Raw genomic sequence first — 22750 nt, forward strand, 5'->3', positions numbered from 1 at the left:
ACATTGACTATGCCATCACTTAATTACTAAAATCACAATAATAGCCTAACAGGACCATTTTCCTTAATGCATTAGATAGGGTTCTCACTCTGTTTGATGCACACAGCTTCTTCTGACTTCCGAGTGGCCCAAAGTATGCGTGCCGTACCATTCCCTGTGTGACCATTGTTAATACAGCGATGCTTGCAGTGACAAGAGAGGGAACGGGAGGCCGGCATGCATATGACAGACTGATGCATCTGCATGAGAACAACTAACACAGCTCTCCCTCCAGTAACATTCCATGCATTTCTCTCTTTTCTTTTCTGCATCTTTCTCGAAAGCAGCTCCACACAAGGACACGGCACAGGACAAGAGACTCCAAACGTATCACATCTCTGCTTGAAATGCATGCTACCGGTACAAAGCTCGAGGTACCTAGCCGCCCCAGACTCTCTTTTATCTCTCAACATGAAGAGATGGTGGCATAGAGTAGTAGAACAAAGGAATTTTTACTAGGGCTACCTTGAACAACCTCGCTGCTGCCCATCAACAAGTAGGCAGTAGCACTACAACTACAGCAAACTCGAACGGAGAACATATACTAATCTGCCAGATTAACTTGAGGCGGCCATGTCGATCACAGGCCATGGCGGCCGTGGTGCCTGTGGTGGTGGTGGCGGAGGAAGAAGTTCATCATGGGCGACGGCGCCGGAGCTGGGGCTGGGACCGGAGGGAAGAACCCGGTGGCGTTGAAGGCCGTCGCCGGTGGCATGGCGGGGGCCGGGGCCATGGGCGGCGGCGGGGCAGCGAGGTGCGGCGGGCACTGGTAGCACTTGGCGAAGAGGCCGAAGGTGTTGACCTGCTGCACGAAGTTGGTAATGCTGGCCCAGCCGCCGAAGCCGAAGCCGACCACCAGCACCCACGCCACCACGAAGGAGTTGATCACGTACGCGCCCGTCCACCCTCCGGCGAACCTCGGCGGCCGCTCCACCGCGTTCTGGCAGTTACCATGAATGCATTAATTAGTGTGTTGATAACCAGCTAGCTACTAGTAACAACGAAGAAAAGGAAAAGTTACATATATTTCATAATGATGATATATATGATAAAGGAAATTCTTATTGGGGATGCATATGTGTAATGATCGATTATTTCAAAGTGGGTCAGGGCATTTTGTTGGATGTGACTGCTGCTGAGAGCTCAAGCTCTCTCAACTCTCAAGTAGTCTACCCACTGGCTGCTAGCTCCCATGGTGGGCCTCATCATATCATATCATTGGTGTCCTCCACCTCCTCCTCCACATCTATCATAGGCCCGAGCAGAACAATATGTCTGCAATGGCATGGGGCGCCTGCTCCGTCCATGCCAAGGGCTCCCGGACACCGCAAGGTCCAAAGGCGCTCCCGCTCACCCCTGCACCCTTGTGCGTTTGAGTGCATGTGGCTTTCCAGCAGCACACTGGCTGGCTAGTTTTATTAATTATCGCCACCACTTGCGGCGCTGGCCGGAAAAGGAATTGCTGTCGCTGCAGTTTTGTCTTGCCTTCAGTGACACGACACCGTACCACTGCACTGCACCGGCCGGCCATCCAGTACTAGAGATGCATGTAGTAGCTAGTATACGACTTGACAAGCATGGCTATGGGTGCTACGAGATCTCGCTACAGGGTACAGGCCGGCTTGCATGGGCTTCAATCAATGTGTTGTGCAGGTATTGAGACAGGCCATGGCCACCGACGCGCCGCGATCGATCACCGACCTGCTGCTTCCATTCCATGCAGGCTAGCTGATTGGGCTGTGGATGCAAGAAGCAGCAGCAGGTCATGGACAGGTTCGGTGGGCCCTGTATGTGCTTTGTATGAAGGAGCTAGCTGCTAGTCTCTAGAATCGATCTATCGTGTCTGAGCAAATAATTGAACTAGCTAGCTAACTGCAGTTTTTGTTGATTTAGCTGCGTGTGTGTGTCCTACTACATGACATCGACATGTCCATCGCGTCTGCAACGACGACGACGTTGTTTGCGACTGCGACAATGGCGACGGGCCCCAGTGTAGGCATGCACATCCAAGAAAGTGTCTCGTCAACTGGATGGCCGATCAAGAAAGACAGCGTGAATGCATGCAGATCGAAATGGACAAGAATTAAAGCTGCACACTAGCGTACCTCCCTGGACTGCGGCGACCTGAAGGTGACCATATGCGCCATCGCCGGGATGATGTAGACGGTGAAGCTGACGAGGAGCGAGCCGACGGCGGAGTTGATGGGCCCGAAGAAGGGGAAGATGATGGCGAGGAACCAGATGGGCACGACGACGGGGAGCCTGGCGGCGGCGCGCTTGCAGAGGCTGCGGCAGTCGTGGAGGCCGATGAGCTTCTCCCAGACGAAGTAGAGCGGGGTGCACGCGAACCCGAAGGTGATGAACTGGTGGATGAGCATGAGCACCACGGCGGCGTCGCGGAAGGGCGTGCGCGGCAGCAGCGCCAGCGCGTTCGAGTGGGTCAGCAGCGCGTCGCCGAACGCCCAGTACGCGGCGGCGGCGGACGGCAGGGTCAGCGTCAGCACGTACACCGTGGCCAGCAGGTAGATGGACTTGAACTTCTGGGGACGCCACATCGCGTGCATGATCTCCCTGCAGCCGTCATATGCATCATCATTTACATGTACGTACAGAGTCGTCGATCAGCTATTAGTTACATTTATTTGAACGGGCGAGATCATATCGATCAGCCGCTGCTGGACCAGCATGCAGTACTATGCAAGACAAGTTAAAGGAAGCTAAATCTTGAGAAAAAATAAAGTTAAAGGAAGCTACGCATGCAGGCAGAGAGGTGTGGGACTTTCCACGGCGCGGGGTCCTGGTGCCTCGTGGCATGCGGGGCCCAGCTGTCGGTGGGACTCTGTGCATGGGTGTCGGTTCAACAGGAGATGGATTATTGATAAGGGATCTGCTTATATTATCAGACTGTTGAAGGAGCTGCGTGACGGTGTCTCGCCAGCTTGGTTGGCGGCCGGCGAGCACGCGGGTGGTGCATGCAACGGTCTTGTCCTTGCTGGAGGGCTGTCGGAGCAGGCGGTGATGAGGCTGTGTTTAGTTCCCCTTAAAAGGACACTGTAGCGCTGAAAAAAATACGTAGCACTTTTCGTTTGTTTGTGATAGATATTGTTCTATCATGACTTAATTAGGCTCAAAAGATTCGTCTCGCAACGTACATCAAAACTATGCAATTAGTTTTTTTATTTATCTACATTTAATATTTTATGTATGAGTCATGTGCTACATTTAATATTTCGATGGGATGGAGATGTGATGGAAAGTTTGGTTTTTTGGGAGTTTTTGGATCTAAACGGGGCCGAAAAGCAGAAGGGAGGCCCACTGACTGCTGTGTGTGGTGCGTGCTAGGTTGCTTGTCCGCGTGCATCGTTCTTTGTGCAACGACGACGACAACTCCTTGTGGAACGATTAATTCTTCACATTCACATACTCCAGTTGAGGTCACAAAGGGAACTACTGGTGTCACCATATATATATATGCATCTACTAGCTAGCTCATGTGCATCTACTAACTTTAGCTCAAGACCATGCATGGATCATTAATTAAGGGGTGTTTAGTTAGTGAAAATTTTTGGTTCAAAGGTCACATCGATTGTTTGACCAGATGTCGGGAGGACTAATCGGGCGCTAATTAAAAAACTTATTTCAGAACTTGCTTGGAAACCGCGAGACGAATCTTTTGAAGCCTTCGACCGCATCATTAGCACATGCGGGTTACTGTAGCACTTACGGCTAATCACGCACTAATTAGGCTCAAAAAATTTATCTCATCGTGTACATCTAAACTGTGTAATTAGTTTGTTGTTTAACTATATTTAATGTTTCATGTATGTGTTCAAAGGGGAGACAAAAATTTTTGATCAAAAAATTTTGGGAACTAAACGGCCCCTTAGTTCAAACAAAGCAACCACACCAGTTCATTTGGACTCTTGCTCTTTGGCCGGCCCCAAAGATGAAAGATCATCAGCTATTAGTATTAACTTATTATCTCTGTGCCTAATTAATCACCGTGTGGCCCATGGCCTCTCAGTCTCAGCTACGGCATGCTCGCCATGCATGCCTACCGGAACCGGCCGGCGAGTGGTCCCCGGGACACATGGGCCCCGCATCATTCCCGTCATCCCGTGCATGTGCCGGGCCGCGAGCTTCTGGCGTGCGCGCACGCACGTCGCACGCGCGCCCGCCCGCTCGCTGCTACCCAGTGACCGTTGCAGTGCCCTCACATTCACAGTCACAGCTACTTTCGGTTAGCCACGACTAATACTAATACTAATACTAATTAATTAAAACAGATTAATTAATTACTTGGGAATGAATGAAACAGCAGAGAGAGAGAAGCAGCAGTAGTGCTCACACTGTGACTGCGTGGCCGCCGAATGTGTAGAGGATGTTGGTGGCGCCGGTGAAGTAGAGGACGATCCTGGTGGGCCCCGAGTGCGCGACCCCCTCGACCTGGCCGTGGAGGAGCGAGGCGACGGCGATGTACCAGGCGGTGTAGGTGGTCATGACGAGGCCGAGGAAGGACCAGACCCGGTAGTTGTGGAAGGAGGGGATGAAGACGGTGGTGGCGCAGCAGGCGCCGAAGATGTAGGTCCACGTCCGCTTGTCGAGGCGGTCGTTGACGTAGTAGATGTTGCTGGCGCAGCCGATGAGCTGGATGACGGAGCCGAAGAGGAGGAAGGTGCAGTTGAAGGCGAGGCCGGCGTTGCGCCAGTGGCGGCCCAGCAGCCCGTCCAGGACCTCGAACCACTGGATCACGTGGTTCCGGTAGTCCACCTTGTCGCGCTCCTTCCGGGTGCGGTACTCCAGGTACAGGATGCTGATCAGGTACGCCGTCCAGCTGCCCATCAGGCCGTAGAAGAGCTGGAACAGGATGCCGCTCAGCATGCCCAGCTGGGCGAACGAGTAGGGAAGGGTCAGGAGGACCTGAGCGACCTGCGTGCAGCAAACCCAATCAGCAACCTTATTATTACCATTGTGTTGTTCATGCAGAAATTAACAACTTAATTTAAGTAAAGGATGCATGCATTGCATACCTGGTTGGAGGCGCAGCTGAACCAGGCGTCGTACGCCGACCCGCCGTGCCACAGCAGCCCGGACAGCTTCGACTTGACGCTGGACGACTCGCCGCCACCAGCACCGCCGTGCTCCTCCTCCATCTCCGCCTCCGCCACGTGCCGGCTCAGCCCGAACGCCTCGGGCGCCTTCTCGTCGGCCATGCCGCCGCCGCCGGCAGCCATTGTTCTTTCTAGCTAGCTACTTCTAGCTCACTAATGAGCAGCTGCTTGGGCCTTGGTGGTGGTGCTTCGGCGTGGGAGCAGTGTGAATAGCAGGGGAGGGGTGGCGTCGTATATATGGAGGGACGGGGAGACAGCACCCCAGCAGCTGGGGCATAAAGAAACCCAGCACCCTTCCTTTTCATGCCCCCCGCCTCCCCTACCTTTATTTTATTTGGGCACTTGCCTCTTCAGAGTGGAAAAGAAAAAGAAAGGTGTAAAAAGATGGGGTGAAAAATCTTGGGGAAAGGAGGGAGGGGCTTGCTGCTCGTGGGACATAATTGTCAGCTGGGGGGCATACGAAGAAAGTGTGCGCTGCCTGGACATTATAAGTGGGGCAATGTATGAGCTTCACTTTTTTGGGGATAAAGTTTGTGGATCACTTGAGTGATGTCGCTAAAAGAACAAACTTAACGTGTCGTCCATTGGATGCATGGGTGCTCAACGGCCTAGATTTCCTCACCATCTCATCGTTACATTTAGTAGCACCCCATTCAGATACGATCGAGAAATTCTTAAGAACTTCAGGAAAAAGGATTTGGTACAGAGCCATGCTTGCATTCCAAATCCAGAGCAGAAGCTTTTCTTTTCTTTTTCCGATATTAACCCTAATAATCTAGCCATCTCCTCCAACTCGACCCATCTTCTCATCAGCCCCTCCCATCCTTTCTTGTCTAGTATTGGCAGCTCACTACTCTGCTGGGGCTATCAATCCAATTATCCATTCCAATCACCTCACACCGGGAGCGCAACAGTTGTGTAAAACATGAATATCCCAAAAGAAATTTTTGGGGCTGACAGGTCTAATTCTGTTTATGAAAATCTTATAGGTATTAAACAATGAAGTGATTAGTCGCCGAGTAAACAATGAGAGTCCTGGTTTTGATATCACAGTCTTATGTATGGAAAACAAGAATTAGGGGTTGTTTGGTTTTAGAGGTTAAACTTTAATCCATGTCACATCAAAGAGAACTTTAGTATTTAGAAGTATTAAATAAAGGTTAAGTATAAAACTAACTGCAGAATTGTAGGACTAAACCACGAGACGAATCTAATGAGATATGTAATCCATTTTTAGAGGATGGTTACTGTAGCATCACTATAGCAAATTATATATGGGTTAATTAGGCTCATTAGATTCGTCTCGCGAATTAGCACTCAGCTGTCAAAAAAATTATAAACAAATTTTATTTGATACTCTAAAATAGTAAGATTCTTTTTGATGTGGCAGAGACTTAAAAAAAATTCCTAGAAACAAACAATGCCTTAAGGTGCGTCTTGAGTGAGCCCTGCCATATATATATACGTATATGTGAATTGTGAATACAAGTTCTCTTTTGAATGTAGCATTATTGCTAATAATTAAGGTGCATGCATTCTCAGCAGAATGCCTCTTAATTCTGCTTGTTAACTATTTTATTATTCTCCTAACTCTTTTTGGTCTTTAACAATCAATTTTGACCATTATGTCCTAACAAAAATATGAGACTGTATATATGGATCATACCTTTCAAGAGAAATGTGCGTGTATAATTTTTTATACTTTTAAACTAAATATTTTGAAATCTATTGACGCTTATAAATTTATTAATGGTCAAAGCATAAAGTATTTATGACAATGTGGATAGTAAAACTTGAGTGAAATTCTTATAAGATCCTTCTATTCCTTGCTTTCGAACGAGCCTTTCTTTGACAATGTGAAGCATCGATCTTGAAGCGATTCATTGCATTATTAATTGTATATGCAAATCCAACCCAGATATTTCTTATTAGCTTGAAAAAAAACACTCAGAGTTTTGCTGCTCTGTCCTCTTGCTATTGTACTGTAGGCCGGGTCGTCTCCAATACTTCACCACTGACTAGTAGTTTGCGTGTGCGGCCGGGCGCGGATCGGAGCATGGCCCTTGGAGACCGTACAGAAAAATACTAGCTAGCTAGCCCCGGTGCGCGCGTCCCATACGGGGCTCTGGCGGCCCGTCCAGGCGTGGTCTACGACGCTGCACGAGCGGGTGGCCGGCCGGGGTGGTCTCGCTCTGCTAGCTCGGTTCGCCCGCGCGCGCATGCATGCATGCACTCGGCTCGGGGTCCCGCGGCGAGCGAGGCGCCGGGCTCCGGCTGCGCGCCCGCGCCGGCAAGCCGGCCTCGGGGGCCGCGATTAGCGTGTTGATTAGAGCGGATGTTGCTGGCTAGCTGCTGCTTACTGCTTATTGCTTATTGCTGGAGCCACTTGATAAACAATTCCTCTGGGTTCATCCGTTCTCCTCGTCGTCTCTAATTAAACAATTGCTAATCGCATCTGCCGCTTGTCTTTTTGCCGCTCGCTCGCTCCATCCATCGCACGCTTTGCTGATGACGGCTTTAGTTGGGGAATTATGGCAGGGATCAGGTAAGAAAGGCAGCTGATTATGTCGTGTCATGTACTACCTTTTCTTTGCACGTGATGAGGCCAACGGTCGGTTTGGATTACGGATTTCCTTTTTTTCTCGTTTTTTTTTTCATTCTGCATGCACTTGCTTCGGTTAAGGTGTCGTTCTAATTGTTTCTCGGCACCTGCCGTGCTTAGGCCCCTTCTTCTCGGTTTTGGGACGGCGCCGGAAACAGTGGGGGGACGAGGCTGAGCTTATTTCACTCTGCTAATGGTTTGAAAACCAATCCAAAATCAAACCAAACCATTTCATTATTAATATACTTTAGAAATCAAACCAACTCCATCTACTTGCTATTCCACCCAAACTAATCCAAACTAATTACTATTTACTCCCAAAGCAAACCAAACCAATAGTTTCAACCCAAACAAACCGGTTTCGAACTATTACGTCTAATTCTTTCCAACTAGTTTAGTGCCTCCGCTCTTGACATGGGGCCCACGTATAGTTTTACTGTTTTAGCCACACTGCTTTGCACAGAGTAGCTGCCAGCCATATAGAGTCATCTTCAAAAAATTTCAGCTAATTTTGATAAAATTTTATAGTGTGAATGCGAGATTTTATTTACAGGGTCTGACTCTTGACGTGGGGCCCACGTGTAGTTTTAGTCACACTGCTTTACACAAAGTAGCTGTCAGTCACACTGAGTCATCTCCAATAAGTTGCAGCCAATTTTGATAAAATTTTATAGTGTGAATGCGATGTTTTATTTCTAGGGTCTAACTCTTGATGTGGGGCCCACGTATATTTTTTGCCACACAGCTTTGCACAGAGTAGCTGCTAGTCATGCTGAGTCATCTCCAATAAGTTTCAGTCAATTGCAAAAACGCGAGATTTTATTTTTAGGGTCCGGATCTTTGTGTGGGGCCCACGTGTAGATCTAACCACACTGCCTTACTAAGAGTATCTGCGAGTCATACTGAGTCATCTTCAATAAATTTCAGACAATTTCAAAAAATTTATGGTGTGATTCTTCAATAAATTTCAGTCAATTTCAAAAAATTTATGGTGTGAATGTGTGATTTTTAGTTTTAGAATCCATACTATTTGGACAAAATATCCATTTCAATCCAGCCCAACCCATCTCAACCCGTATTTATATAGAACCCACTCCACCCCAACCCATTACTTAATTCAACACATTTCACCATCCAAACACAATCCATCTCAAAACCCAATCCATAAAACTCATTTCAACCCAAACCATTAGTAGGGTGAAGCTTATTCGTCTCCTCGCTATCTCTCCATTTTTATTATTTCCTTCTTTTTTTCCCTCTCTTATCCTTCCCATTTCTCCATTGGATGCAGCAGCTCCAGGCAGGGGCATCAGCCCCCTGGGTGGAAAATGGATACCACCCATCAGCCATGCTAATACCCGTACCTTGTATCCGGATGTGCTAAAACATCAATATATATAGATATTCGTGTCCGCATTCGTTATTTGATAATGTTTTTATCTCTTTTGCTACACATACTTCGATTAAGGTACTGGATCCATTTGTTTCTCATTTTAGGAGGGGTGGAAAATGGATAGCAGCGATCCAAATTACATCTACGCTTAAACATCAATATATTATATCCACATTCAGTTTGAAATGAATACTGTAATAGATGTATCCAATTTCATTTTTGAACAAGTTACTACCCAAATTTGTATCGGTACTCAATGTAAACATGGATGTTGGATGGATAGTATACACTAGCTGTCCATATTCGTAAAAAAAATAAAATACATGTAAAGATTTGACCTCTAGACTTTACTTTCATCTTTTGACTATAGATCTAAGTAGCATTATCACAACTCATAAAGTCTTTAGGCTATAAATACATTATTTTTAATATTTTAAATTATGTAAAAAATAACTTACTAAAAGCTGTCTCTATGATTGATGAGTAATGATACTATTTTTACTTGACTAATGATACACCAACACTAATTTAAGATGACTAAATATATTAATTTCAGTATGTCAACACTATTCTTCACCTTAGGGTTAGTGCTTATTCTACACGCAACAGTCAAATTACTGAACAAACTTATCAGAAATTACAAAACTGAATATCCATATTACTGAATCACATTTTATAAAGTCTATCAGTAATCGCGTGCAGTAGTTATTACTGAAACTTTGCCTAGTAGTTAGATAGTTGTAGCTACACTTGATATCATGTTTTAGAAGTCACTCCCCCATCAGTATGGTACCATGGGCCAGGCCACTCCAAATATATATACGCTATAGCCATATACAAGCCACATTTTCCCATCAGTATATTCTATCTCGGATCACGAAGAAAACCATTTCATTCACTTAAGAAAGCGGCGGGCTAAGGCCCTGGTTAGTTACAAATAAGTCACCTGCTTATAAGTTGAAAAGTGCAAAAAGTGACTTATTTTACCAAATGGCACTAGCTTATTAAGTCATAGGACTTAGCAATAAGTTGGTACACCCCTGCTTAAAACTTATAAGTCACCTTCTTTCCCTCTTTTTGCGTGGGACCCACACTTAAAGCCATAATGGAAGGAGAGGAGGTGAGGTAAAACAGGATCTTTAATGAGCTTATAAGTCACTAGTTTTAGTCACCTAACTTATGAAAACCAAACATGACCTAAATACACATGAAGGCAGGCGATGATAATCTGTCCTGCTTGTGGAGATTGAATGTAGCCTGTCCAGGACGCATGCAACTTGTCGCATGACGCATGCCTTTTTTTTTCCCGTGAGACCAGACCCTTTTTGCCGACTTATTGGAACTCATTTCATGGTGGTGGTGCATCCGTGCATGCTTAACCTAGAGGAGGCAGGTACCCATACACTACTACAAAAACGTTGATTTGTCCCGGTTGGGAAACCGCTGTTGTCCCGGTTTCCCAACCGGGAACACCTGTCCGGGACAAAAGGGGGAACACCCCCTTTTGTCCCGGGTGTGGCAACCGGGACAAAAGAGGACCTTTTATCCCGGTTGGTAACACCAACCGGGACAAAAGGTGCAGCCAGCGCCCACGTGGCTGGCGCACCCTTTTGTCCCGGTTGGTGTTACCAACCGGGACAAAAGGTCTCTTTTTTTTCATGTTTTTCTTTTCTCAATTTTTTTTCTATTTCAATTATACTTTTGCATTTCAATTAAACTTATGTATTAGAATTCAGTGTGTATGATCTCCACTAATATATACATATATATATATAGTTACTTATATAATATTTGTCCTAGATAGTTTTCATATATAAATTAATTCACTTATATATATATATATGTATACACATATCTATACATGTGAATTCCTTTACATATGAAAATGTCTAGGACCAATATTATATAAATATATATATATACACATATATATTATTGGAGTGCTTATATATATAATACATACATACTCCATCATATTTGCATAGGTATATTCGTTCTTAATTACATAGTAGAATTCGCCTTTTGGAAATTTAATACATACATACATACTCATAAATAGAAATTTAATACATAGACACACATATATATTTACATAGTTATATTCGTTCTTAATTACATATATACGCGTATATTGTCATATTTACTGTGATTGTCAATATTAGATATTCCATCATAGTAGAATTCGCCTTTTGGATCGAGGACTTGCTCAACAATAAATCCGGAGAATTGTTCTTGAATCGCCATAACCTTTTCCTCCGGTATGAGTTTATCGCGCATCTCCCCGACCTATGGAAAAAGGGGATAATTAATTTCGACTAATTAAAATACGAGTTCAAATATTAACAAGTTTTTTTACTTACTTCCTCCTCCCAATCTGTCCAGCCCTTTGGAGGACCTACCAGACCATGGATGTTCTCGCATACATAGTATACGCACAATACAGTGCCTGGTTTCTGCCTCATACACTTTAAGAGAGAAGAAATTATCAGGTATTTCCATGAATATATAATAAAACTAATGAATCGTGCAACGAATCATCCAAGCGCGTACCGGAAAATCTGTCTTGATCTTCAATTCCTTGTCAAATTTGCCTGGATGATTTTTAGCGAATTCTTTCCAAACCCTGTGCATGATTAGAACAATTATAGTCAAGTAAGAAAGTGATTCAAATTATCGGTCATGGACGGAGTAGTGGTAGAATTACTTTTTCATCATGTTAAGAAGATTTTCGTATTGTTCTGGAGGTCTCCTCAATGAGTCCATAACCACGAGTAGGCTCTTCTCGGGAATTATGACAATTAGGACAAAGTGTTCACTGCAAGATTATACGGAGGCAGTTCTTGGTAGTTAAGGTTTAAACAATTCGATTATAGAATAGAAAGAGTTAGACGGAAGGAATCACTCACGCAAAGTTGTAAGGAAACAATATCATTTGCTTGTTGTGATGAACGCTTATGTACTTGAACAAGTTTTGGAATATGTCATCGGGATTGTCCCGTAGAAGCCTCCAATTACAAGTAATTGGGTCGATGAAGCCGAGGTGAGAGTATCCCTTTCTTCTGCAAGTATGTATCTCCATTCTACATGATACCAAATAAATCAAGAGATCAGTATGTTGAGATCATGCAAAACAATACGTAAGGAGAGTAAAATACTTACAGAACCCACAAGCCGACTATAGAGATGTCGAGGGCCTCCTGATGGAATAGTTGGTAAATTTCTTCCCAGTTTATCCATATAATGGCCTCCCCCCGTAAGAAATCGTCATCTTTAATCTTTGCGCCCTGCATGAAGATGCAATCGGCCATCGCACGCATGTAGTGCTGGTGCAGCTTATACATTTGCGTTGGAAGCACAGACACTACTTCGGGGGGTACAAGAGTTTTGCCGATCTCAAACGTCCATTTGACGACCACATCGGCCTTTGGAATATCTTCTCCCCCTGCAATCTGAGCGGCCGTCAGGTTTGATTCTTTCAGAAATGTAACAAAGTCTTGTTCTTGCGTCGTCTGTCCCACTACGAGAGGCTCTATTGATTGTTTCTTTTGGGCTCCGAGCTGTGGAACGTCGGACGACGACGACTTTGATTGTCACTTCTTTTTCTCAGTAGTTTTGATAATTGTGCGTTCGTAGTCTGAAGGGGGGTCTCTCGGAATGAATTTTCTCTTATTTGCTTCGCACATTCCCTTAAAAAATTTCAAATCTATCGGATTTATCACTTTCTCGGGCTCCGGCTTCGGCTTCGGCTTGAAGTGCTCTTTAACTCTTTCTTGAGTTATCCGATCGCATTCTTCAAGGCTCATGTCCCAGGGTTTAATAGGAGCCTCCTTGGTTTTCTTCTTCTTTTCCTTCTTCTTTGGAGGCTCCCTAGCCGGTGCAACTACCTTCTTTGCCGGCGGCCGTTTCTGCTTCTTTGCCGGCGGCGGAGGGGGTGACCATGGAGGCGACGGTGACGCTTGAGTGTTCATCGGCGCATGAGATGATGGTGATGGAGAATGTGCCGGTGAACCTTGCCGAGACAGTGCTGCCCTTGGGGAGTTTTGCGGAGATGCCGGTCTTGGAGAGGCATGCTGAGATGCCGGTCTTGGTGTTTGATCATCCGACTTTAGGACAATGTAGCGCTTATCCCATAGGATGTAGCCATGAATGGCTTCTGCTAGTGTCCTCTCCCCATCGCCTCCAGGAATATCAAGCTCGAGCGTCTCCCAACCCTGGCACACCTGCTCCACGCCAACTCTTGTGTATCTAGGCGGAATTTGCTGCCCGTGGTACACGTCGCCTGGTTCGGTTGGCATGGCGGTACCGTACGCAACAGTGAACATTAAGTTCTTAACGGCAGTCTGCAGGTCACAATGTGTCCGGTGGGTGATCTCATCCACTGGAAATCGCTGCGGGGCCGACGCTTCAACTGCGGCCTGGATCCCCGTGGGCTCGGAAGCGGCGACGTCTGTGGAAGCGCAGCTGCTTTTCCGCTGAGACAGGTGATCGGCTGCGACACTAGGCTCTGGAGGCAACGTTTGCGCTTGATGTTGCTGGCTCATTGCTACGGCCACTTGGCGTTGAACCTCTTCCTCCAGTCTTTGATCGTGTGACATGAGCCGTTCCTCTAGCCTTCGCAGGTGCTCCCGCTCATCATTCTTTCTTCTTTGCCGGCTTCTATATGAATCAATGTAATCCCTGAACCCATACTTCCACGGAACCACGCCTTTGCCTCTTGTGCGGCCCGGATGCTCTGGATTCCCAAGGGCGTAAGTCAGCTCGTCCCTCTCTCTATCCGGCTGGAATGTTCCCTCGGCCGCTGCTTGTATGGCCTCCTGTAGTCTCTGGGCTGCTCGCTGGATGTTTGGCCCATAGATGCAGTCACCAGTCAATGGGTCCAAGCTTCCCCCGTGACCATAAAACCAGGTCCTTGACCTTTCAGGCCAGTTCATGGTCGCAGGTCGGATGCCTCTGTCAAGCAGATCCTGCTCCATCTTCTCCCATTTGGGTACTGCAAGCTTGTAGCCTCCTTGGCCTAGAGTGTGATGGTACACTTTCTTCGAGGCGTTGTCTTTGGCCTTCTGCACCTTCTGAAGCCCAAGCTCTGAAGACTTGTATTCCACAAATGCATCCCAGTGACCCCTGAGCTTTTCGAGCTCGCCGGTAAATACGGGTGTGGTCCCGGTCTTGATATATTTCTTCGTCAAAATTTTCTTGAATGATCGCAGTTGTTCGGCCATCTTACTCAGGGTCCAGCGCTTGCATATCTCTTCGGATTCAGCTGGAACCGTGAAGTTTTTCTTAAGCTCCCGCCAGCACAATTCTTTTTCTCTTTCGGGTACCGCATCCCGTTCCTCGCTTGGATTGGAAGCTTTCCAGAGCCTAAAGCTGATCGGGATGTGGTCCCTGACAATACATCCGGATTGTCTTATGAATTTTTTGGCGGCAGCTTCTGGAGCGATCGGTTCGCCATCTGGACCAACTTCCGTTATAATGAACCGCCCTTCCAGTTTTTTTGTTGGGCCTCGCTTCGTCTTTTTCTGCTGCGACGATGATCCAGACGGCTATAAAAAAAACATTCATAGTATTCATATAGATTCAGATGAAAATATGATTGTCACTACAAATAAGTATAGTTTTGATATGTACATTAGCACTTTGTTCAGCAGCAGCGTCATCCTGAATAGATGGTGCCTCAATTCCATCACCGGACATATTCAAATATATGTCGGTATTGCTGCCATCATCAGCTTGTTCAGCGACATCTCCTTGACCTTCGCCAATCATATTCAACAGGAACTGTTCGTCTTCCGCGTCTATGTGTCGCGGGTCCATCGTAACTAAAATATGAATACAAATAAAACCCTTAAAAATTATCTAAATAATCCACTCCAGAAATTTGCGGCTAGGGATAGGCGGAGGGCCGAGGGCCGAAGGCGAAGGGCTCAAAGCTGAGGGCCGGAGGCGCACTGGGGCGAACGCGGAGCCGGGGGGGACGTGGGCTCAGGGCGAGCTATGAGCAGAGACGGAGAGAATGATTCTTTTGCATTTGGGGCTTCCTTGCTAGGCTTTATTGAATTGGGTCCATAAGTTGTATATGATACTCTCTCCATGTCAAAATAAGTATAGTTTTTTGCATCCAAATTTTGTCCCACAAAGAATGTAGTTTTAGCTTGTAATGAGATTCATCTAATTAAAGCAATACTAATTATACCAAGAAGTATTAGATATGCTAAAATAATTATCCCTCAACTGAATTTGATCAACTATTTGCTCCTTCACGACATGCTGCGTAGTGGAAATAAACTTTTTCAGTCACATCATGCCAAATTTTCTTAATACTAGGAAGGACCATTGTACACAAAAGCATCGGTTTGAAGCCACAATGGTTCATTGTCAACAATGGGATCCCGTAACATCCTGCACTACCCTCTTCTGGTTTTCGGACATTGACCCTAAACTTCGCTGAACCTCTGCAGCTAACAGCATGCCAGCCAGACCCAGACTACATAAAAGCACCTTTGTCTAGTTAACCAAGAAGGTTGCAAATAACTATCAAAAAAAGAAGGTCGTTGCAAATACAGATTCATGTACAATATTTGACGTGATCCATCAAAAGATGAGCATACTATTCATGCACATAGAAAAGCAGAGTAGTGTTTTACTTTTTCTGCTTTCAAAACTGTGCCTTTCATAAAAAAATTCATGAGCGGGATATGTACAAATATGGACTAATAAGAATTAATAACTCATGATGGGGTTTACTTACAATTCACAGGTATATGATGCTACCTATTTCCGGTAGTTCTGTTTCTAACAATACCTAATGCCTTGCTAACATTTACTACATTCGACAATTGCCAGAATTCTGGTAAAAATTATCTGCATAGTTATTGTTCCACAATGCTAGATCAGTGATCCATCTATTAGTAGTACCTTAATTTCTTCTGGTAGCATGTTACTGCTCAACCTTTAAATAAATTACTTCAAAGCTCAAGACGATGAAAACAATAATTAGCTCCTGATCATATATAGTTATTCATCAATCGATTCTAACACTATCAGATCCTCCATGTCCAATGCGGTGCGCAATACCAATAATACGATGAAAGACGAATTTTTTTTACAACAGCTTGCTAGTATACCCAATGCGCGCGCGGAGTGGAGGCCGGGGGCGGCGAAGACGAGGGCGGCGGACGTCAACGGCGGCGGCGCTCGCAGGGACGACGGCGCTCGGTGACGTGGGCTCGCGCGGCGGGGCTCTAGGCGGCGACGTCGACGGCGGCGGTGCTCGGGGAGCTCGAGCGGTGGGGGGAGCAGGGGAACGGACGGCGGGAGGGAGGAAGGGCGAAGGAGGGAGGAAGCTAGGAAATATATGGGGGGGCCTTTTGTCCCGGGTGGTGGCTTCACCCGGGACAAAAGGCCCCCCTTTTGTCCCGGGTGAAACCACCACCCGGGACAAAAGGACCTTTTGTCCCGGGTGGTGGATTCACCCGGGACAAAAGGGGTTTTTGGGCGGGTGGTGAAATAAATAAAATTAGTTGAGTAATCCATTATTGAATGAAAATTATAATTGAGTCTAGTAATTAAGTGAAAAATATATAAAATAATATAAATAACACATAAAATATAATTGTACAGTACATATATAATAAAAGTATTCGAATTGCGATTATGTTTTTATACAATAATATAAAATGATTCAAGTACATGAAGGATTAGCGGTAACAGACTTTCTCTTCACAAATGTCCCTTGATTATGATCACGGCGCAAGTATGGAGCATCATCATTGGCTAGCAGGATGCATGGATCAGCATTTACTTTGAAAGGTGGAATGGCAACAAAATTATTATATTCTTCTGAAAAGTCTGTCTTGTCCTCCACTCCAACGATGTTTCTCTTTCCTGATAGAACTATGTGTCGCTTAGGCTCATCCTTTTGCTTGTTGATCCCCTTCTTTAGCTTGCTGGACATGTCCTTAATGTAGAAAACCTGAGCGACATCCTGGGCTAGGACAAATGGCTCGTCTCTATACCCAAGATTGTTGAGATCAACTATTGTCATCCCATACTCATCTTTTGTTACCCCTCCTCCAGATAGCTTAACCCATTGGCAACAAAATAGAGGCACCTTGAAATTGGGACCGTAATCCAGCTCCCATATCTCTTCAATGTAGCCGTAATATGTGTCTTTTTTTCCATTATTGTCCGTGGCATCCATACGAACACCGCTGTTTTGGTTGGTACTCTTTTTATCTTGGGCTATCGTATAAAATGTGTTTCCATTTATCTCGTACCCTTGGTATGTTAAGATATTCCAAGATGGTCCCCTAGCCAATAAGAACAGTTGTTCACTTATATCCATGTTATGCATTAGATGCTTCCGCAACCAGCTACAGAAAGTGTTCATGTGCTCACGTGTAATCCATGCCTCAGACTTTTCCGGGAAATTGGAGAGCAGAATTTTCTGGTGTTCCTCGATATATGGGTCAACCAAGGATGATTGTTGAAGAACCGTATAATGCGCTTTCTTGAATGAGAAATCATCTGTGCAGACATAAGATTTCTTTCCTAATGTACCCTTTCCAGTTAGTCTCCCCTCATATCGCGATTCAGGGACTCCAATCAGTTTAATGTCATCAATAAAGTCAACACAAAAGTCAATGACCTCCTCAGTTCCGTAGGCACTGGCGATGCTTCCTTCTGGACGAGCTCTATTACGAACACATTTCTTGAGTACCCCCATGAACCTTTCGAATGGGAACATGTTGTGTAGAAATACTGGTCCGAGAATATCAATCTCTTTGACAAGGTGCACTAGAAGATGTGTCATGATGTTGAAGAAAGATGGTGGAAATATCAGCTCAAAGCCAACAAGACATTGCACCACATCGTTTTGCAGCTTTATCGAATTCTCCGGGTCAATTATCTTCTGAGAAACTGCGTTGAGGAAGGCACATATCTTCACGATGGTTAACCGGACGTTATCAGGCAGAATCCCCCGCAGCTCAACCGGAAGAAGTTCGGTCATAAGCACATGGCAGTCATGGGACTTGAGATTTGTAAATTTCTTCTCTGTCAAATTTAAGATTCCTTTTATATTGGATGAGTATCCAGATGGAACCTTTATACTGCTCAAGCAGTCAAACATGGTTTCTTTCTCTTCCTTGCTAAGAGTATAGCTGGCAGGACTTAAGTATTGTCGTCCATTATCTCGCTGTTGTGGATGTAAGGCATCTCGTTCTTCCATACGTTGCAATTCTTAACGTGCTTCTACTGTATCTTTTGTCTTTCCGTACACTCCCAAGAATGCTATCAGGTTGACGCAAAAATTCTTCGTGAGGTGCATCACATCAATTGCATGATGAACATCTAAGACTTCCCAATATGGTAGCTCCCAAAATATAGATTTCTTCTTCCACATGGGCGCCATTCCGTTTTCGTTCGGAACAGGTTGGCTACCAGATCCCTTTCCAAAAACAACTTCTAGATCTTTTACCATGTTGAAGACGTCTTTACCACTACGGTGCATCAGTTTTGTTCGGTGGTCCGCTTGGCCTTTGAAATGCTTGCCCTTCTTTCGTACCGCATGCCTGATGGGAAGAAACCGACGATGACCCATGTATACAACCTTCTTACAGTGAGTCAACCATATATTATCGGTATCATCTAAACAGTGTGTGCATGCTTTGTATCCCTTGTTCGAATGTCCTGACAAGTTACTAAGAGCAGGCCAGTCATTGATCGTTACGAACAGCAATGCTCGTAGGTTGAAGTTTTCCTGTTTGTATTCATCCCACATCCGTACACCTTCATCGCCCCAGAGCAATAAGAGTTCTTCGACCAATGGTCTTAGGTACACATCAATGTCATTTCCGGGCTGCTTTGGACCCGGGATAAGCACTGGCATCATGATGAACTTTCGTTTCATGCAGAGCCATGGTGGAAGATTGTACAGACAAAGAGTCACAGGCCAAGTGCTATGACCACTGCTCATCTCACCAAAAGGATTCATGCCATCCGTACTCAAACCGAACCTTATGTTTCTCGCATCCAAATCAAATTTAGGGTACGTTCTATCTATTTTTCTCCACTGCGACCCATCAGTGGGGTGTCTCAACATCGAGTCTTTCTTGCGTTCCTCTTTGTGCCATCGCATCAACTTAGCATTATCTTTATTTCTAAACAGACGCTTCAAACGTGGTATTATAGGCAAATACCACATGACCTTCGCAGGAACTCTCTTCCGGGGAGGCTCCCCCTCGACATCTCCAGGATCATCTTTTCTAATCTTGTAACGCAATGCACTGCATACGGGACATGCATCCAAATTCTCGTACTCGCCTCGGTAGAGGATGCAGTTGTTGGGGCATGCATGTATCTTTTGCACTTCCAGTCCCAAAGGGCAAACAAGTTGTTTGGCTTCATACGTTGTGGCAGGCAATTCATTGTCCTTAGGAAGCATTTTTTTAACAAGTTTGAGTAATTCACCAAATCCCTTGTCGGATACACCATTTGTCGCCTTCCATTGCAGCAACTCCAAGGTGGTGCCAAGTTTCTTAAATCCATTTTGACAATCTGGGTACAACAACTTATGGTGGTCCTCTAACAACTTCTGGAACTTCAACCTCTCCGTTTCACTCTCACAGTCTGCCTGCACATTGTGCAATGCTTGCCCCAGATCGTCGCTGGGATCATTTTCTGCTACATCTACTTCGGGCTCTTCCATGGGAATATCGTCATCGAATGCACCGATTCCAGCATTCCCGGGAAAGTGGTCGTCAAAATCTTCTTCTTCATTGTCTTCCATGGTAACCCCCTGTTCTCCGTGCTTCGTCCAACAAACATACTTTTTCATGAAACCATTTGCGAAAATGTGGCTGTGTAGGATTCTTGAAGATGAGTAATCCTTGTTATTGTTGCAATGAACACACGGGCAGCACATAAAACCATTCTGCTTGTTTGCCTCAGCCACAGACAAAAAATAATGCAGGCCATCAATGAATTCTTTCGAACGTCGGTCAGCATTGTACATCCATTGCCGGTCCATCTGCATTTTAAATAAATCGATTTGAATTCTTTACACGTATCGAATAAATAAAATATATCAAACCTAAATTAAACTAAATGTAACATAACATGAATAATTAAAAGATATGCAATATCTATCATACATCTTGATTAATTAAAAGGGGTACTTAATCCATTACAGAACTTAACAAAGGAGTACTATACATGAAATTTAAAAATTCGGTCAACAACACATAGGTTTTCAACCGTCCTTGCGTTGGAACGCAGAATGTTCTAACGGATTTCTTGCTGGCGCAGAATAAGATGGCGGAGCTGAAACCTCCGAGTTTGGTGGTGACGAACCGTAACGCCGCAATAAATCCTCAAGATCAAACGGAGGTTCCTCGCCCCTTGCCATGCATTCTCTATATTCTTTTTCCAAATAACGGAGCGCTGCCCTATGAAAAGCACTAGGTTTTTTGGACCGACGACCTACTCGAGTTGTGCCCTTCTCTCCAGAAGGACAACGATCACCCCCACCGGCGCCACTCCCTCCAGCTGCTGAAGCCATATTTTACTGAAAAATACCTTTATTTTCCACAAAATTATAAATTCTTACCATTACAAAGCAAAAATTATTTACTATTACAATTACAATGATTAGATTAATAACTCTTGCAAATAACAATGAAATTATATAAAAAAAGACGAAATGTATCATTAATCCTCAAGAAATCTCTAATTAATTGAAAGAAATCTCTATAACTTCTAATTACTTTGACACCCTTCAGTTCCAGGAGTACACTCTTTTCAATATCCAGAAACCCTCTAGAAGAAAAATAAACCTTTATTTCTGAAAATGTATATGTCAGTAACCTCAACCCTGCGGTGATGACACTGCCTTTCGGGGGGACACGGTGCGGTACAAGGATGTCACCAATCGGCTAGTCGCAGCACCAATATTTACGATTAATAGGCACAGCACTTGGCACAGGCAGCATGCTCGTTCATATGCTCTCAGTACAACAACGGCATGCTGACTGCGTCAAATGCTGTCTTCTTATCAATCGGAAGTGCTGGTGATGCGACCAACCGATTTGCGACGTCCTTATAGCGCATCGTGTATCCCTGAAAGGTAGTGCCATCACCGTTGGATGGAGATTAACGACGTATACTTGTTTCGAAATAAAGATTTTTTTAGCTTCTAGATGGTTTCAATGTGAGCCTGATTAAATACATCACTAGAGTGTCAAAATAATCCATTCATAATACAAAAAATTCTATAATATACTCATTTCATTAATTCATTCACGAATAAAAAAATCAACTATCCACAATATGGTCATATATACAAGTACATCACATGAAGTATCTACACTCATTCTAAAAATTTCTACTATCCATATACTCATCTAAATCTAAAAGAAAATTACACCTACATATGCAATCTAGCTAGCTAAATGTCCAAGAAATGAGCTAGCTACACATTTTCTCTATTTCTAAAGTATGAAATGAACTATACAAGCCAAGGAAGAAGAGAAAAACAAGCCCCAAACCTTTAGAGCAGATGGATGGACGGGGAATCAAAGATCTTCACAAATGTGGTGAAGAAATGAGCAAGAACTCCTCTATCCCGAGCCAAGAACAGCAAGAAAACAAGTGAGCTGAATGGCTCGGGCGGGGGGAGAGGGAAGGGGATAAGGGGCGCAAGGCCTTTTGTCCCGGTTGGAGGCACGAACCGGGACAAAAGGGGGGACTTTTGTCCCGGTTGGTGGTTCCAACCGGGACAAAAGGCTACGCGGGCCTTTTGTCCCGGTTGGAACCACCAACCGGGACAAAAGGCTCCCATTTTGTCCCGGTTGTGTCTCCAACCGGGACAAAAGGCCCCCGTCCCCCCCGCTGGCCCGGCTAGCCGTTGGACCCGAGACAAAAGCCACCTATTGTCCCGGGCCCAAAGGCTGCCGGGACAAATGGCCAGGAACAAAGGCCTGTTTTGTAGTAGTGATACCTCCCAATGATGGGGGGAGCGGGGGAGCTAAAGAATCTAGGCCCCGTCCTCCATGTTTTCGAATGAGAGCCCTAACACAGGCATGCTTTCTTGATGACACGCAACCTCTGTTCTTGACTTATTGAGTCTGAATGGAACGAGTTTGGAACGTGTTCATACGTGGTCATTCCTGTATCAATGCAAAGGAAGGGCGCGGCCAGGAGGTTATTGATCATATATATCAGAAACTGTGGGGTGTACAAGGGTCGGGCTGTTTGAGCTTAGATCTTCACCACAGATGCCCGATAATATATGTCTCAACATCTTAGGCTCCAGGATGACCTATTACATGATCAGTACAGGAAATTAATGCATGATAATAAGCTAATAAATTGTTTATTTTTTATGTACTTTTGAGCCTGTCATGTTTTGGATGACTTCTGGATTTCGCAGCCCAAGAAGATTTTGTAGCTCTCTTTGGATGACAATTAACTGACAAACAAATCCCTCAGGACATGGGTGATCTAACATCTTCTTCTACGAGTCACTATAGGTGAAATTATGCATGACTGGACTAGGGGAGCTCCCCCAATGACACTCGTATCACAATAACATGTGGGGTCAATTTG

General features: G+C 45.1%; 1 protein-coding gene across 1 annotated transcript; it reads right to left on the minus strand.

Moving 5' to 3' along the window:
- Positions 1-274: 274 nt before the first annotated feature.
- LOC120651368 (auxin transporter-like protein 3) lies at positions 275-5363 on the minus strand. The gene is made up of 4 exons (XM_039928842.1): positions 5070-5363; positions 4388-4968; positions 2145-2610; positions 275-979 (listed from the first exon to the last, which is right to left on the minus strand). The coding sequence occupies exons 1-4, from the start codon at positions 5271-5273 to the stop codon at positions 620-622; spliced, it is 1611 nt and encodes a 536-aa protein (XP_039784776.1). The 5' UTR covers positions 5274-5363; the 3' UTR covers positions 275-619.
- Positions 5364-22750: the final 17387 nt, after the last annotated feature.

Source organism: Panicum virgatum, chromosome 9K, assembly GCF_016808335.1.
Source record: "Panicum virgatum strain AP13 chromosome 9K, P.virgatum_v5, whole genome shotgun sequence".
Classification (NCBI taxonomy): domain Eukaryota; kingdom Viridiplantae; phylum Streptophyta; class Magnoliopsida; order Poales; family Poaceae; genus Panicum; species Panicum virgatum.